The sequence below is a fragment of the Falco peregrinus genome, chromosome 5, assembly GCF_023634155.1.
Source record: "Falco peregrinus isolate bFalPer1 chromosome 5, bFalPer1.pri, whole genome shotgun sequence".
NCBI classification, from domain to species: domain Eukaryota; kingdom Metazoa; phylum Chordata; class Aves; order Falconiformes; family Falconidae; genus Falco; species Falco peregrinus.
In genome coordinates this window covers 82103576-82121137 of record NC_073725.1, presented here as the reverse complement: position 1 = coordinate 82121137, position 17562 = coordinate 82103576, and the positions used below count along the sequence as shown (strand labels likewise).

At 37.2% G+C, this 17562-nt stretch overlaps 2 protein-coding genes across 4 annotated transcripts in view; one reads left to right on the top strand and one right to left on the bottom strand.

The window, feature by feature from the left end:
• CCZ1 (CCZ1 homolog, vacuolar protein trafficking and biogenesis associated) overlaps positions 1 to 1377 on the top strand; it is a 15251-nt gene extending 13874 nt beyond the window's left edge. Inside the window, exon 15 of the mRNA XM_013296195.3 lies at positions 1034 to 1377. Coding sequence (XP_013151649.2) covers positions 1034 to 1089 — 56 coding nt within the window. The 3' untranslated portion in view covers positions 1090 to 1377. The remainder of the gene's footprint in view (positions 1 to 1033) is intronic.
• The window catches only part of LOC106112110 (radial spoke head 10 homolog B2-like), a 25053-nt gene extending 7491 nt beyond the window's left edge, over positions 1 to 17562 (bottom strand). The window contains exons 1-20 of one of the 3 annotated variants that reach the window (XM_055805333.1): positions 17348 to 17562; positions 16448 to 16763; positions 15705 to 15780; positions 15369 to 15437; positions 14994 to 15167; positions 13893 to 13978; positions 13117 to 13237; positions 12087 to 12263; positions 11245 to 11386; positions 10637 to 10746; positions 9992 to 10181; positions 9129 to 9240; positions 8964 to 9043; positions 8711 to 8859; positions 7775 to 7882; positions 6501 to 6677; positions 4388 to 4439; positions 3790 to 3870; positions 2502 to 2697; positions 1818 to 2052 (exon numbers count right to left, since the gene is read on the bottom strand). In XM_055805333.1, coding sequence (XP_055661308.1) covers positions 1839 to 2052; positions 2502 to 2697; positions 3790 to 3870; positions 4388 to 4439; positions 6501 to 6677; positions 7775 to 7882; positions 8711 to 8859; positions 8964 to 9043; positions 9129 to 9240; positions 9992 to 10181; positions 10637 to 10746; positions 11245 to 11386; positions 12087 to 12263; positions 13117 to 13237; positions 13893 to 13978; positions 14994 to 15167; positions 15369 to 15437; positions 15705 to 15780; positions 16448 to 16701 — 2568 coding nt within the window. In that variant the 5' untranslated portion in view covers positions 16702 to 16763; positions 17348 to 17562 and the 3' untranslated portion in view covers positions 1818 to 1838. Of the gene's footprint in view, positions 1 to 1817; positions 2053 to 2501; positions 2698 to 3789; positions 3871 to 4387; positions 4440 to 6500; positions 6678 to 7774; positions 7883 to 8710; positions 8860 to 8963; positions 9044 to 9128; positions 9241 to 9991; positions 10182 to 10636; positions 10747 to 11244; positions 11387 to 12086; positions 12264 to 13116; positions 13238 to 13892; positions 13979 to 14993; positions 15168 to 15368; positions 15438 to 15704; positions 15781 to 16447; positions 16764 to 17347 lie in introns of those variants that run through there. The other 2 variants (XM_055805334.1, XM_055805335.1) reach the window with 2 other exon arrangements.

Here is a 17562-nt window from a genome sequence, read left to right as displayed (position 1 = left end):
GATCTATGATAGACCAGGTAAGTTTGCATAAGGCTTTAAGTCTGCCTTCCACCAGCTGTGAAAGAACAGCATAAATATTCAGCAGACTTTCTTAATTATTAATCAGTCATTCTTCTTCCTTCAAATAATACAGGAGAGCTCTGTGAGCTTAGTTTAGGAGTAATTAATGAAGTTATATTATATACAGTTGAGAGATGAACATACTTACATCTGAATTAGGTTTTATTTGTCAGTGATCCATGGGTAGATTACTTAGACATTGTCTGTCCTGTCAGTGATCCTCATTCCATTGTTAATTTGTTTTTAATGCTGTTTGAGAATTATTTACCTTGACTAAGAGTGCAAATTAGCAATAAGATGCAAAAAGCTTTTAAATGAGTTTCTCTTAAAAGTCTGTCAAGAGTCTTATTTACAGCGATTTTAGGGCACCCTCTTTTAATAGGAGGAAGCGTGCTCACTTGGACAAGGGGGAAAAATTAATACTTTTCCAAGACCAAAGCCTAGCAACCTAACTTTTGAAAAGACAAATGAGTTACATGACTTCTCATGATTTCTAATTGTCTTTCAGGATCAAACCTGCCATACAGAAATAGTAAATGAGTGTTTCTGTGCCTGATAAGTGTAGGAAGTGGTGTACCTCAGGCAGCACAAAGCAAAAGCCTTGCTGACTTGATTTACTGTAACAAACTAATCCCTCCTTGCCCCGAAAAGGGGTTTCAGTATACTTCCTTGTGTTGAAGCTAAAGCTTCTGCTGTTGGCAGTGTAGAAATTTGACAAGATGAATGGCCCAGCGACAGACTCGAACCATCATTTACACTTTAACCACTTAAAATACAACTCATCTTTCAGTGTGAAACATCAGACTTGACTCAACTTTCTCTTAATGTTATGCTGTCCAGTAGTCTACATTAGAAACTCCTAGGGAGTTTTCCGTTTGAATTCTGTTATATTCTCCAATATGCGGGATTTTTCTTGCAGAGGTTCCTGTAAGGCATCATACTGAATTTCATTTATTTATTTATTTATTTACAGAAGAAGTAAAGAAACTTTGTGCAACACAGTTTAATAATATTTTCTTCTTGGATTGATCTGAAAGGGCTGATTTATTGAAGATGTCAATGTCAGACACTTGTTCAACATGAAGAGTTATTAGTCATATTATTGACTGGAATAATGACAATTAGTAAAGCAATACTTGCTTTGTAAGAATCAAAATTTCTACTAAAATCTGTAAACTGATCATAAAATTTTTAGATTTTAAAAAGGTTTATGTGCAAACTAATTAAAAACCAGTCTGAATTCACCTGTACCATTCCATTCCGATATTGTTATGTGAATATTTTACTGGAAAATAAAACTAATTGTTACACTTTTAAGGGCATCTTTTTGTTTTCCTGTGTTCATTTCCATTTCTGTGTCACTTTCTGCTAATTTTTTACAATATCAAACTAGATTGGTTACAAGAGACACCTGGACAAAGCACTTTCTAGGTGACCTGTTCTTTGCAGCTCGTGCTTCAGCCTGATTTACATTCTTCGTCAAATTGTTACGTACTTGCTTATGCAGTATTTCAGTCAAATAAACTAGGTTTTAAGCAGAAACATTTAATTAGGACATACAATGATGACAAGATATCAGTTGTACCTAAAAATTCCCTTGGTATTGATACAAGTCAAATACTGACTTCTGGAATAGTTTTGTTTAAAGGGTTTACACTCATGACTAGATGCTTTTTCCCAAGACCTTTGGTGTAAGAGCAGAGTTTCCTTCTGGAACCAGCAAGACTTGGATTTTTTCTTATTCAAAGAGTACTTACCTAGAGCTTCAGTAGTTCTCATCAGAAGATTTCTTTCTTCTTTTTCTTTTTGCCAGCAGGCACCTTCGTAACACCTGGGCGTGCTACAATGGGTGCCTCTTCCTTCAGAGGGGGTACTAACTGTGTGACAGGCTCCTCTAACTCCTTAAAATCCACACTCTTGGAGTCAAATGTTTTTTCTGCTGCAGCTGCTTCTTGTCTTATTGCCTTTTCTGCTTCTCTTCCAGCAATAAGTCTGAGTGAACAAAGTTTAAATGTAATGTACAGCAAGAAAGGAGACACAATGGCTACGCAACTACAGCTATATTCACAGTATATACAATATAAACTGTCATATTGTAGAGAAGCAGAAAACCTGTCTAGTTACTACTTCAAGTCTAATTTACAGCATGATTTTTTTTTTAAAAAAAAAGTCTTAATTGCCTTTACAGAGAGCAGGACTCAAGTGCCAGGAAATAATAGAGCGCAAAGAATTCTGTAACCTGAAAGCAGCCTGTATTTGTTATTCCCAACAGTAACAGAAGTCAGGAGTTACATTCTGTATATTACTTATTATACCTGGATGAGTTTGTTTTCCAGTTACAGTATGCTATACAACTTTATTAAAGCACACTTCTCATTTTCAATAATTTTGTTAGTAGGAGATAAGAGGTAACAGTATTAAAGGTAAGACACAACACTTACTTCGCCAGTTCCTCATCCTTGATCTTTCTCAGCTCAGCTAATTCAGCATCCTGTGTTTGATTTTCTTTTATTTTTTCCCTTAGCACTTTTTCATGCTGGTAAGCAGGAAAGAACTTAGTTGTAAAAAAGATCTGCACCTGACACATCCACAGGCTAAATTCCTCATCTTGTTCAGGTTTGGCTTTTTTTGGTTCATCTGCAACAGGTAAATTAAACATCTGTTTAGCAGGGCACTTCTATTTCAAACATGGTTTGGACTACAATATTTCAGATATGATACTGCAAGGGGAAGGTCTGGCTTCTGCATGGTATGGAAGATGACGACTGTGTAAAACTTGTAACCGATGCATGGGAAAGGGGTGACCCTTTTGTGGGTCTTCAGAGTGACATATCGCTGGGAATGGCATCAAAAGAATATGAACTTCCCCTTAAATCACACCATAAATTTCTCCTGCAGTAATCTAATGACAGTTCAGTATCCATGACTCCTGTGCACAGATAAGCAGAGGAACAAACGTGACTACCTGAAAGAATCACATGCAAGTATCCAATTATCATGACTGTCAAAAAAATAGTCTAGAGCCCATCTATCTGCTGGTTCTTTGACAAACGACATTTTTTTCAGATCTGTAAGTCAGCAGTCATCAGATTTCAGTGAAAGAGCTGATGACTACACGAAGATCCTTGCCTAGCTGCATTCTTGGATTTGGGTTCTCTATCTGGAGAAAACATTTAACAAGCACAAAAGACAACCCTGGTAAGATGTCCTAATCAGCCAGAAGGGAGATAGTATAAAAAAAATGTTACTAGCCTCAACATATGAAAATGCTTTTACCAATTTCTCTTCTGCATGAATGTTGGCCTGTCATAACATAAACACCTTATCCCAGCTAATGGTGCCACACCATTAATTCTTTTATTACGTAAAAGAAGCAAGACATAGTAGTATCTTTTATTTATCCAAGATGTTAAAAAAAAAAAATAGGCAAGCTTGCAAATTGAACTTCTCAAGAGTAAATACAAATTACAGCTTGTAGGTGCCCTACAAATAAAATGTGGCATTTTAAAATTGGGGAACCTATTAAATTGGTACTTATATGTCTCAAATTTCATTTTCTTTAAAACATTTCTTTTAGAAAATTTCTTTACAAATCTTCCTCCAGAATTAATGTTCACTTACTGCCCTCTTGTGACAAGCTGAAATCTGCATATACAATTAAAAAATCTTGCAGTTCGAGAGCTAGGAGGGATTTTGTTTGTTAGTCTTAAAACAAAAGGACTGCTTTACCTGTCAATTCTGTTGCTGGACAGAAATCTTGTCCTCTTTCTGCATCCCAGTTGAACAATGATGGAACATCTTTGGTATCTCCTGGAGTTGTGTGAAATAAGAGGACAGTATAATTCTGTGCATTAAATATCAGGTTCGATCCTTCAGCACAAACAAATATAAACTGTCATCTGACCTTACAGTTAGACCTGTGGTTGAAATACTTCTGTACTGATGAAAAGTTCATTTATAATGAAGGCACAGTGCAGAGTTTAGTCTCCCGTTTCCATGCTCAAATGAGTGGGACAGAACAGGAAGAATTCAGTTTTTAAAAGGCTTTATGTTATTTTTAAGGAAAATGTGATAGCTTGTAACTAAAAAGCACAAGAGTTCAGAGATTCGAACATGCCCAGCTGCCTGTCCATAGCAGGTGTAGAATGCTAAATGTAAACCTTGTCATAACTGCCAAAGCGAATGCAGCCACCCTCTGTAATTGCATTACATCCAGCTGTTTCAATCACTAATCAGCTACCATTTTAGTAATTTTTAAAGCTGTGAAAAGAGCGAAACTCTTCTAGCACGACTGCTTAAAGATGCTTATGGTAACTACAGTACTCACCCAGTAGAAATCCTTGAAGAGGATGCCCTCTGTCTTCACAAGGTCTCAGTGGCTGGCAAGAAGTTTTAAATTCAGTTATTAAATGCCAGGACTTGTGTTCAAATTAACAAGTGAAATCACGTGTCTGAGTCATGCAAATTCCTATCTCCAAAGCATCCTGACAACCGAATGCATTCTGCCGTTATGCTTATTTCAAAACATTTAAATTGCAACAGTGTTTCACGCTTTCAAGTATGCAAATCGGTCATAACACTTTACCTTTGATAGCAGCCAGGGAACTGGCATTATCCTATCTCAGAGCTAGGGAAAGACATCAGCACAGAGAACAAAAGCTCCTGTTCTTAGACATGTCCTCTGTTCTTACGTGCTTCTCTACTACTACTATTATTCATCTGCTCCTGAGGAAACAATAATTAATTTCTATTCCTCACTATAGGAATATACTCCAGAATTACACTGAGTGAAAAGGAGAGAACACCACTCAAGAGTGCATCTGAGAATGATGCTTTAAAATCTTTCCAACTGTCATCCCAAGCTCCTTCTGCAGCATGATGATGTCACTCCTTCCAGACAAGTGACAGTAAATCTCACAAAAACTCAGCTCAAATACAATTCTGTTTTTAAGCTGGTGTATTTTCTAGAAGTCAGGGAGTTTCCAAATTCTCTGTCTGATTTCCACAATTCCAGTACAAAACAGTAATCCTTACTACCTTACCCTAAAATCATAGAGATCAAACAAAATATATTTGTTCTTGGAATATCAAAAATCTCATTATAGTCATACACTGGGTACAAAACTGTAAAGGCAGTGAAGGTGAAAAGTTTGCTGGAATAATTCTGAAAAGTGTTTTAGGAGTTACCTTCCCCAGTGCTTCTAAATCTCAACACACTTCTCAGACTCTCACTCTCCCCCTTGCAAATAAAGATAAAACTGTAGCTTTCTTCACCGCTTCAGTTCATTGGAAGACACCACCCAATATTCTATATAACAATAGCTGATTGTATGTGTGGGAGAAAATGCTTTTATTAGCAATGGAAACGCACCACTTCTAGGCTCATACACACATCCAGACATGGGAACACACTATATTTAATATTAGATGAAATTCTAGTCTCTTTCAAAGCCTAATTGGCTACTCCGTCACTCATGAATTGCAAACCCTTTGCTCCATCTTTTAGAGTGAGCTTTTTACATATCTCATGCTTCTTTATTTTGTCTTGTGATATGACACTTTCGCTTGAACACAACCATGAGCAAGCATAAAGCTCAGATGCCTCAGAAATGTCATCATTTTTTGTAACAATTATACTTCTGCTGTACATGCATTAATAAAAAGCACAAGAAGAATTTTACATACGGTACATTTTAAAATAAGATTTTCTTTTGCTCTTGGAAAATCTGTTTTAACTGGACCGTTTCACTGTGCAACTGCATTAATCTTTGCAGTAATGCAAGGGAATGGGTTTCATATGATGTAATAACTGGCCAGAGAATGGAAAGTGGTGGTGTTCAGTGGCACTACCAGCTTACAAAGGCTGTGAAATTAGGTGTTTGTGAATACTCTTTGAATAAATAGAATACTTTCATCTTGTGCATAATTCCAAATAATTTCCAATTCATGCCTTCAACTATCCACGCGGTGTATTGCACTGCAGTGTCACAGGCAGCGTCTTACAACCTATAAAATCCTTATTCAAAAGTACAGCAAAAAGAAAAGAGCCTAACTTATCTGCTGGGGAACAGCAAGTCTTACTACATACAACAACTGCAATGCCATTTTTACAGGGCAATAGACATTTGACTTAAAGCAGGAGAGGCGTATCTTCTACCAGTCAACCAATCTGTCAATTCTCTTTCAAACACCAGAAGGATTTAAAAGTACTTTATGGGTATTTATAGTTATTTAGGATAACGTGCAAATGTGTTAAAACTGTCTATATTGGTGTTACAATCTAAGGTAGCAACAAACAGAAAAAGCAGGAGGAGCCAATCAAATGACTGTTTATGCAAAAAGAGGAAATTAGTTTTTCTGTGTTCAGGAAGCACAGTACATTTGCAGGGCCTGACTTCACCCTCATATAATAATATTTAACAGGTCTGCATCAACTTTACCTGGGACAGAGAATATTCTGGGTATGGAGACACATTTGTGGTTCCCTCTGACAGACTCTCAATTCTAAAGCTACTTCTTTTCTCATTATCACGAGCTACTTGCTCCTTAATCATGTTGCTGGTAACATACACTGATGCACAATCAAGAAGAGCTTCAACAAATTCAAGAAAAACCAACTAGAGTAAAACAAACACAGTGATTAATTAGTATTTGCAAACTCCCTTCATTAACAGGCATATGTACCCAAGCAAGCGAAGAACTCGGAAGTGATTGTGAAGCCTTGCTGGCCTCATTTACCTAGTCAAACATCCCTTCTTCTGAAGAAAAACTGAAAACAGCCAAAGCTCAAAAAATTCAGCCAGTGAAATACTGTGTTATGCATTATACAAGTCATATTGAAATAAAACACTACATAGATTTTTGCTGTATCTGGAGCTACAGGAAATTTCTCTGTTAAATAACATAACTATTGCCATTACCTAAAACACTTAATTGCACACAGCGCTTCCAGAAACCGAAAGAATGGGCATGTAATTAATCTCAGTAAGACTTGCGCTGTGTGTTCAGTTTATCAGATACTGTTTAAAACAGTAAACTCAATTATGTCATTTAAAATAAGACCATTGCTGAGTAAGAGCTAATTCTTTAAAGGTGAAGGACCCTCAATAGCAGGCCAGCCATCAGGTAGCACAAGAGTCTTCTACAGTCACTGCTCTATCTCACTGAGGAGGCAATGCCTCCTTCACACATCACTAATCAGGCTTCTTGGATCACCAGATTTTCAGGATCAGTGGGTTCACTTCTTAATTATTGACCCATCTTAACATTTCCAGTGCATGCCTTGGTAGCTGAATGTGCTGAGATTCATCCCTGCATAATCACTATATATATATATATATATATATATATATATATATATATATATATATATAAACTGCCCCACAGACATAGCTATTACTAGCAGCAGGCTCCTAAAATGGTATTTGACCCTCCGGGTTATGGCTCTCTTCGGCAGTTATCTGTATGGTCAGGTATGCTGACACTGTACTAAGAAGAATAAGATAATAACATAGAAGTACATGAGCTAAATTAGAAGATACAGGCAGAAGAAAGGAAGACAAAAATAGGGGTTTTGTTTGTACCCTCTTTTTTTTTTAAATAAATTACTTAATTTTCCTGCTGTTCTAGGAGATAGGCAGCATTTGCAGCATTTTTGGAAAGTAATTGTAATTGTTCCTATAGCAACGAACTCTGGTTTTTTGCCCATACACACCTCTGGCTCCAGATTGGTACTGTTGCTATCGTGTAGAGAGGGACTGTCTTTGACAAGTATTTCCACAAGTTTTGAAGCAGTTAATTGTTTGCTGAGAAGTTTAAAATCCTGGGTAAAGAGTATATGTTACATGTTAACAGCACTTAAGGCATTCCCACATGGACCTAATCTAACTCCCTTTGAAGTCTGTGTCAGAATTTCTAGTGGTTTCAAACAATACTTCCACACACATAATTAACAACAGAGTGAAATTCTGGCCAGACTAAAGTCAATGGCAATTTTTCCTAGACTGCAAAAACACTAAGAACTTGTGAAAGCACAGAAATAAAAATATTTTTAAATTACAATTTTTCCATCTGATATTTTTTTTTTTTCATTTAAAAAGGCTTGAATTTAAACAGTGACCCAAAACACAGGCATATCAAAGGAACTGTTCCCTGCCTTCAGATCTGTCCCTGAATTACTGAATTCTAGTAAAGAACCTGATGTTCATCTTGCATTATATTAATACATTATTAAAATAATAAATATTTTATAATATTTGTTATTTAATTACATAAACATCTATTAAAATACATGTTATTGATTATTTAAATTTTATTTCAATGTATTACCGTACTATTTCAAAAGCTGCTAGTCTTTTACTTCTACCAATAAGACATTTTGGAAGCCAGCAAAAATATTTATATTCCCTTAGAACACATCTGTCTAAAATTTGGTTATTTGGAATGACCAACTACAGAATCAGAATTCAATCCTGCAAAAGTGCACTAATAATGTCTGTAGAACAACTGTCCCTTTAATGTTTGTTGGACAGTTTGTACAAATAACATTGCTCCTACTTTTTCAAGTGTGCAGAGTATTTTAATATGCTCATATAAACTGAACAAAAAGCATATCCAATCACACAAAATTAAAAAAATAAAATATCATTACATTCAACATCCAAAGGAAGTGCCTCATTTTCATTGTGGGTTCAAATGGAGGTTTGGTACTTGGTCTACAAAAAGCTCTGTATATTTCCCAGCATTTGTCAATGTAGCTCAAGGCAAAAACTGTACATCGCTCTTCAGAAAATAAGGTACCTTTAAAAATTGATTGGGAAAAAATAACCATTACAATAAAACTGTGATGTATGTGGTACTAGTTAATGAATTCTGTACAGCAGAGAAGAAATACCATTACTTACCCTGGATATGACAGGCAGCGGGAATAACATTCCTGGACATCATTTCTAAGAAACACTTATGCAGACAAGAACCTTTCTCTCTACAGTTGAAACAAAAATAACTCTTGTCTAGGAAGACTCAAACTGAGTATACTGAAATATATTTTGCTAAAAGATGAAACTTACCTGTGTTCTTCATGATAGATATGAAATGCTAGGCGAATAACGTAAGATAAAAATGTTCTGAACAGTAAACTCCCATGTGGGCAATGTATCTCCTCAAGTGGTGTTTTATCACCTAAAAATTTTGAAAAAATAAACCTGTATTCTATCACATACATAATGCTTATAGGCATACTGAGTCGTCAGCCTTTTTTATCCTCTCCATCTCTACCTATCACAGTTTAACAAGTCCTGGAAGAATCCACCTAGACACAGCATCACTTTCAAACAAGCAGGTCAAGGGAGAACCATCCACCTATCTTATTGTATCTTATCAAATTCTCTCCTACTAGATATACATCCACTTAGATACACAGCATATAAGAATGAAGGGGGAAGTAAAAATGGAGTTAAACCCTTTGCATACCAGGGATACTGCTGGTCTAAATGGAACTGATTGATTAGCTGGCTCTATGGAAGAAAAAAACCCACCAAAACATACTACATGCAAACCAAAGCTAAGAGCACTGGGAAGAAAAAAAAAAAAAAAGAAAAGAAAAGTATTTGTTTCTTCTACTTCTCTTTCTCAGACCTCTTTAGAACTACATGTAACAGTAATGGCAAGACCAGGGATGAATACAATTTTTGAACAGATGGCTCTTTAGAACGGTTTTTTAAGTGGTATTTTAATTTTGCGTTTTCTTGCCTAAGCAACTGAAATGCCTGGAGCAGTGTTAATGCATCCATTGTTAACTCACAGGCACAGAGGTACTATGTAGATAGGGGCCACCTATCTACCACGGTTGAGCTATGAGTAAACTTGCCACTCGAACTCTCTGCAGCTTACTATTCCTAGGTTCTAGACACCGATTGACAGAAATACAAACCACTCAATAGCCGATCCATTTCAGCAAGAGTTAGGGTGGAGTGATGAAACTGGCAGTCCTTCAGAAATCTCCAAAACTGAAGCTTAGTCATGAGGAAGGCGTTGTCAAGAGAATGATCGCAGCCTAAGCCACTGTAGAAGGTGTAAACTCTTCTCAGTTCTGTAATCTGCCTCAACACTGCAAATTCTACCTAAATAAAGCAGGGTATGTTTTCAGCATCATCTCACAGAGAGCAGGGATCATCTTGTATTGATCCTGTAATGGGGCATATAATGCTTTTCATCTTGTAACTTTGAACAGCACATCCCTGGTTGTGTTCATGACAGCATTACTCAAATGTAGTTATAATAAATATGTGTTTTTTGGCGACTGATAAAAGTGAATTAGTCTCTGTCAGAAGACAAACCTCACAACAGCTAAAGGTAGTTGCTGAACGCGCTTCCAGGTATGTTAACATTTCTAGTGGAAGCTCAGGAAGAGGCAATACTGTCTATTCATTCTTATAGCTTTTCTGTTTTCATGGCCTTCAGGTTTTCAAATCATTCTTTAATAGAAAGAGTCACTTCATGGCAAATAAACCAGAAATAAAATAACATGAAACACACCACAAGGGAAAGCTGAAAATACCAAACACTAGACTCTTACTTGTTTCAGCTCTTCATGTCTCTCTTCCCTTGGCAACAAGTCAAGCACTGAAGATATGTCCAACTCAATATCTGATCCCAGAATAGAAGTATTTTCTGAGCCATTGATGACTGTGGTATTTTTTACCATGCAAAGAAAATAAATCAGAACAAATTAAATGAAGTTAAAAAGACACATATATACACACACATGGAAAATAAAACATTTATTATTCCTTCTTATCTTCCCGACTTCAAACTGAGAATAACAGACTCCTTTACAGTGAGGAGTAGAGATTTCATAGTAACAGCGTAACATCTGAAGAGTACTTTTGTCAAATTCAACCCCTAGCCAAAAGGAAATGCAGAAATTACACAAGTTATGAAACTTTCAGTAAACAGTGTTCCAAAAGCATTACAAGACATAGTGTGGATGAGTCAAAGTGTCAGGCACAGGAAACAAGAAGCATGGGAGCAAAACTCATTAATTATTAAGATAACTCCCATATTTATCAAAGTTCTTTGGAGAAATAGCTCTGGCTCTTGAGTAAGTATGAACAGCTTCACACTATAGTAAAAAGGAACAACAAAATGTGAACTGAGCAGAATTTCCTTTCTTAAGCTGCTTACCAGTGCCAAAATTACCTCCCGTGCAAATGGCATTCAGCTCTTTTGTATTCATTGCATCCACTCGAAAATTAGGATATTGTGCTATACGATCATCTATGAACTCTCCTTCATAAACATGACCATTCTTGAAGACAAACTTGCCCTATAAACAGATTAACGTGATTAATTTCAATATAAATAAAAATCAAAGATAATAAAAACCCAGTAATGCTCTTAATCAAATTTCCTTTTAAGAATCTTGCCTAAAACTGAATATATGAGATAAAATAAAACAAAATAAATTTTTCCTACCCGCTTTCATAAAATACTTTGTCATCTGTTAATTAAAGTACACTGCTTGGCTTAAAAACTGCCCATGTGGCTGTTTGATTTTGAAAAGTATTTTCAGGAAATAACATTTCCCCCCATATAGAAAGACTTGTTTACAATCCATTGTTTGCACATGTGGCACTCCACTCACAGGTTTTTTTAAGTCTGTTAATATGAGAACATCTCTGTGCAAGGATAGCTTGATACCCATTAGCTCACAGTGTAAGAGTGAAATACTGACCAACCACTGCAAAAACCAAGATAAATCTATTGCACTTAAAATCTCTACAGTTCAACTTCTTTCTTTATATGCACAACACACATCTAATCACAAAGTCAAATCTGTGCCTCGGCAAGGTCCTTGGAAGGACTCCTGCTTCTTGCAGTGGACTCTGCCCTTCATGCTGGGACTCCATCCACAATGCAAATCAAATGTAGTTTTCTATACAGAAAACTAGAGATCCACCATACAGAGCAGAGCAGTCTCCTCTGGTGTTGTCTGTAGTTTTGTCTTCCTACTTATCAATACTCACCTTGCCTTGCTTCTTATTACAAACCCATTCACCATCGTACACTGCTCCACTGGCATATATGAACTTCCCACGTCCATGTCGTTCCCCATTTACAAAATCACCTATGTATTCATTCCTTAAAGGATACTGAGATGCTGGCATTCTCTTCAAAAACCATATGTGGGTGCCACATCCATGCTGAAAAAGATGTGTGATTAGAAAAAAACATCTCCAGAAGAGCTGCGATTGCTATAGGTCGAGACTTTCAAAAAGGAGCACCACCTAGGCATCTTTAAGAGTCACTGTTGGCAAATGTCTCAAATAAAAGCACCTAGCTGATAGCTGCAGTACTTCAAACCACCCACAGAACTATATTCTACAAAGGTCTGAGGGAGAAGCACTCAAAAGAATACACCAAATCAATACCAACTTGAGCAAGCTCTACCAGCAGGACTCCTAAAGACATCCTGCCTGCCTGAAGCCTTTTGACTGTAATGCTGAAGAGCGAGGCAAGGAACACCAGGCCAAACAGAAAATCATGATGTTCCAGAAGCTGGATTTCTCCACAATTTTATACAGAGTGAAAAGACAGTCACTCACATTCTTTTCCCAACAGAATAATAAATGGAAGGAACAGAAAATGCCAGAAATCTTCTCCTTCCTTCATAAAATTTGTACAAGAGGGAACAGTGTGGTCTAATATTTCACAGGTGACAGAGAAGTAAATTGCAATGTATACTCACTGCTGAAGTCCTACCTCAAGCTTAGTCACAAACATGTAACTTTGTAAACTTTTTTTTTTATGAAAAAGGTTTATATTTTTCATTAGAGAATTATATTATGACTTTTTAAGACTAAGTCAAAAGCCTTTTAACAATTCGGATGTTGCTAACATGCGAATCAACTTAAAATAAACAGCATATTTCCACTATCTCAACCGGCAAAAATCATACAAAGCTCCTTTGATATTGCACAAAACTGCCTACCTAGTTTTACTAGAGTAACAGACAAAACGCTGAATTAAAGAGGTCGCTGGGGAAGAATTTAATACCTGTACGCCATACACCCACTGTCCCATATACTCTTGATTAGCTGTCAACCATCTCATTCTTCCTTTTCCATGACGTACATTTTTCTCCCACTGACCTTCATAGATATTTCCAGACTTATAGCTACAAGAAAACAATAAAAGTTAATGACTCATTCATACTGAATTCTAAGTGGATCCTACAAAAGCATTTTATTTTATATATTTATATTTTACTAGCAACCTCATTGCCTCATTGCTAATAAATTTAGCATTTATTAATGCTGAATATATGCATTAATTTGAAAGGTGGCTCACACTGACATGGATACAGAGGTTTGATTGTACCCACTGTTTACCTATTTTTAACTTAAAAGGTCACTGAGAAGAAATTAACCAGTTCTTTTTTTCTGAAGAGTCTTCACCACAGCTAACCAAAATATTCTTTCATATAAAGTTCCACAAATAAATCATTTATTCATGAAAGCAGCTCCATCTGTTCAAATTAAATTGAGTTTATTTGTTTTAAATGTCAATGTGTGATTTACCAAAGCTGATTTTGGATTTTGTCTTTAGACATTCTTTTGTGGAATGATTGGTAGAAATATACCAATATTAAAAATGAAAGTTATAGAGAAGGTCTATTTCATTATTACAAAGCACTTTGTACAATTATTTATTCTACTGCAGAAAGTGCATGTGACCATGAAATAGCAGCATTTGTATCCATTTTACACAACAGGAGAAACTGAATGATAAAACATGAAAAAGAAGATATGAAGAAGTGTTAACATGTTTACCATCTCATTCCCCATCCTTCTTTGATGTTATTTACCCAGTTGCCTGAATACCAAGAAGTATGTTCCTGATCATAATAAACAATACCCTGAAACAAACAGTAGAGTCAATTTAAATACCTCAGTATTAATCTACATTAATAAAACATCACATAAATTATGACAAACATAATCACACTCTTACTTATAGTCACTTTGAACCACTGTACTGAAAGCAACTGACATGATAAAGTTAAATAATAACCTCTTTGATGAATATTAGTGAAGACCTTAAAAAAGGCCAAGTTTTTAAAAAAATACATCTTACATTGAAGTCTACCACGTTTTTCAAACCACTCTGAAATGCTTTCAGAGTTAATCACAGTAGTCACTCTGAGGTACATCAATTTTCTAACTCATTCAGAATTCAACTTCCAACAGTAGGTCTACAGTTAATTGTTCTGTCTTTATCTGATGGCTTCCTCTCAGAACAAACTGGACAGACCACTGCATGGGTGACCATCCACAGCAACCTGTGTGATTTTAGTATCTCATTAGTGACACAGGAAAAAATAACCCATATGATTTGAATGGATTTTCCTCACATGCGGAGCATCAATCTTCAAATGTCAGGCCCAAAAAGAGCATCTCAATCTGGATGCATAAAACCAGACAAAAAAAACCACTACTTGCCTTTAAAAAGTTGGAACTACATTTCACTTACACGAGGTAAGTCAGTCTTAATTGTAATTATCATATTTGGTCAGCTAAAAACATTTGGGAGGTAGGATTGCTTTATCACTACTGGAACCTAATTGTTCTCTCATTATTATGTGGTTACTGATGCTGTTGTCAGTTTTGACTTTGTCATCATCTACTTGGAGCAGCACAAAGAACCAACCAAAATTACTTTTCTAGGATACTGTTCATCCTTTCTACCACAAACAAATCCTACCCTAATTGTTTTAATTAGCATTCAGAACTTCGGGGAAGATCTTTAGGAAAAACAAATCTCTACATAGTATAAGACCATGCAACAGCACTTAACATTTTGCAAAACTACAAAAACGCTTGCTGTTTTAGAAGGCAGTCACCCAAGACCAGGGTCTCATTTGGTGTTCTTACCTTTCCATGTCTTTTGCCTTTACACCAATAGCCAATGTAAGAAACGGGACGAGTACCACTCCTGAAAAATCCAAATCCATGTCTAACTCCATTCTTGATAGATCCTTCATAAATGCTGCCATCATTCCATGTATAACAGCCACTAAACATCTGCACATTCTTAACAAATGTTCCCTAAAAAAAGTAAATTGCAACAATTCAGGTTTACTGTTCTGCAGCTATCTGGGACAAGTCAGGCTTGTGACTGACATCACTGCCATAGTTCTGCAGCTGCTACCTGTACTGTACCAATTACTGCAACTTATCAACTTTCCTTGAATTTGCACACCTAATTGGCTAAAATTGTGTTCAGTTGTAAATTAAATTGCACTTTACCTCGTACTTCACACCATCAGCCCACGTGTAAGTCCCTTGTCCATGCATAAGCCCTTCAGAAAACATGCCCTTCAAATGAAGAGAACAGCATTGTTTTTAAATTTATTCTTACCACAACTGAAGTCTATGGTGACTGTAAGATTTCAAAAGAACAACATATTAATTCCCCTCCGAATACTAGTTTCAAAAGAAGAGTTTTAATGCCAGAAACCAACAGAGCTTTCAGCGCTTACGTATTCGGACTGCTTAACCTCCACCTACATTGAAAGAAATAGCCTGCCTGTTCTAAAGAAAGAACTTGATCCACTACTTTTTTTTTCTAATTTATACACTCACCTTGTATGTATTTCCCCCCTCAAAATATGCAAATCCTTCACCCTCATACAATCCATGGACTTTTTCACCTTCATAGCTACAAAGAAAACAAACTAAAGATGAAGATTTCAAGCCACTGCCAGTAGACCTAAATCACAACAGACATACAATAAATTACTTTTGATTTACCACAGTCTACATACACACTGGTTGCATCTTGTGTACGGAAAGGAGCTATGACAAAATTTCCAATTCTTTGCTCCTTCCTTGTAACATTTTATGTAATTGTGTGTTGCTTCAGACCCGTATTTCTTTCAATTACAAAAACAAATCACATTGGTGCCATTTACTAGCTTACAACCAGGGAATCTGGTCAGTATGGGAAACATTATATTTAGTTCCCTTGAACTACCAAAGGATTTGGTTAACACTGCCATTCACCTGCTTCCTCAGTTTAGGATATTCTTACAAGGTATGAGCAGCCCAACACTAAGGGACTAGCTACATTTTCTTCATCAACAGTCTGTACACTTAAACAAAACTTCACCATAGGTGAACAAACTAAAAGAATGAGGCTTTTTGGCAGGCAGAACCAACACCACTAGAATGCAAGAAGGCAGCAGAACTCCACATGTATCATTGTAAGGTATCATTGCTACTGGGTCTGAATAACCCAATTCACTGCCTCGAATCAAGAGTCAAATTCATGTTTGTATGACAAATAAGAATTCTTGACTTCACTGATGTATTTGTAACAAGCATACCTTTTTACAACCACTTGAGTAAGAACAGCCTCCTCATAGTATTGAGGAACATCTTGGATCGGAGGTTCCTTTACCCCCTCTGACTCTTTATCTGCTATCACTGGAATTGCCTGCGTCTCTTCCACTCCTTTCACCACGGTTTGCAATTCTGTTGGCTTTGTTGCCCTACTCTCAGCTGCAGTATCTTGTGCAGGAATAGGAGGATGCACAGGTTTTTCTGCCTTCTTGCCATCTTTCTTCTTATCCTTTGCCATAACTACTGAATTGTCGCAACATCTATTTTCCTTCTGTGTGTCTACACGTGAAGATTTTCCCCCTATAATCCAATCAATTAAAGAAATGAAAGATCAAAACCCTGCTAGTTTTTCGTGTAGTTAGCTATCTTTCCTTAATTATTACACTTGCATGGATTTTAAAGTTATTCCTGTAATAATAGTTCCTCAAGGCAGTGGTTTTAGCTTGTGGTAGGCGGACCACACGGCTAATGGGAAGCAACACTTGTGACTCACCTCCCAGTACATACCAAACCACTGTCCATAGACCTGTTTTTTCTACACGGAGGTCTCCAGCTTTACTAGTTTTTAGGTGTCTAGATTTAACCATGGGGAAATGCTGAAAACCATTTTTCACAAGTGAGTTTGGCAGGTTTCTCCAGACTTAGGGCTTTACTGTTACTCGCTTTCAAAGTTACGAGTTGCAGACTGAACTACAACACAGAATAACCACTATAGCTTATAAAGGTAAAAACTACTTGAAGATTACAGGGCTGCTTGAACCGCTGCAATCACAATTCCCTCTCACTTCAGCCGGATCATCACCCTCTGTCACTCAGAACCAAACCCCCGTGCCGCAGTGGCGCGGGCCGGCAGCGAAGGGCTGGGGCAGCCGCCATGTTCTCACCACCGCTCGCTTCCAGCCCGCGCCTCCTTCCTCTCCGGCAATTAACAGATGAACCAAGGGCCCGAGCGGGCCGGCGAGTGCAGCCCGGGCGCTGGAAGCCCTCCCCGCCCGCAGCAGCCGCCCGCACCCTCGCTCCGCCGCCCCTCGCCTCACAGCCGCGGGCCCCGCGCCGCACAGCCGCAGCGCGGCGCCGGCTGCCGTCACCCCGCCCGGGC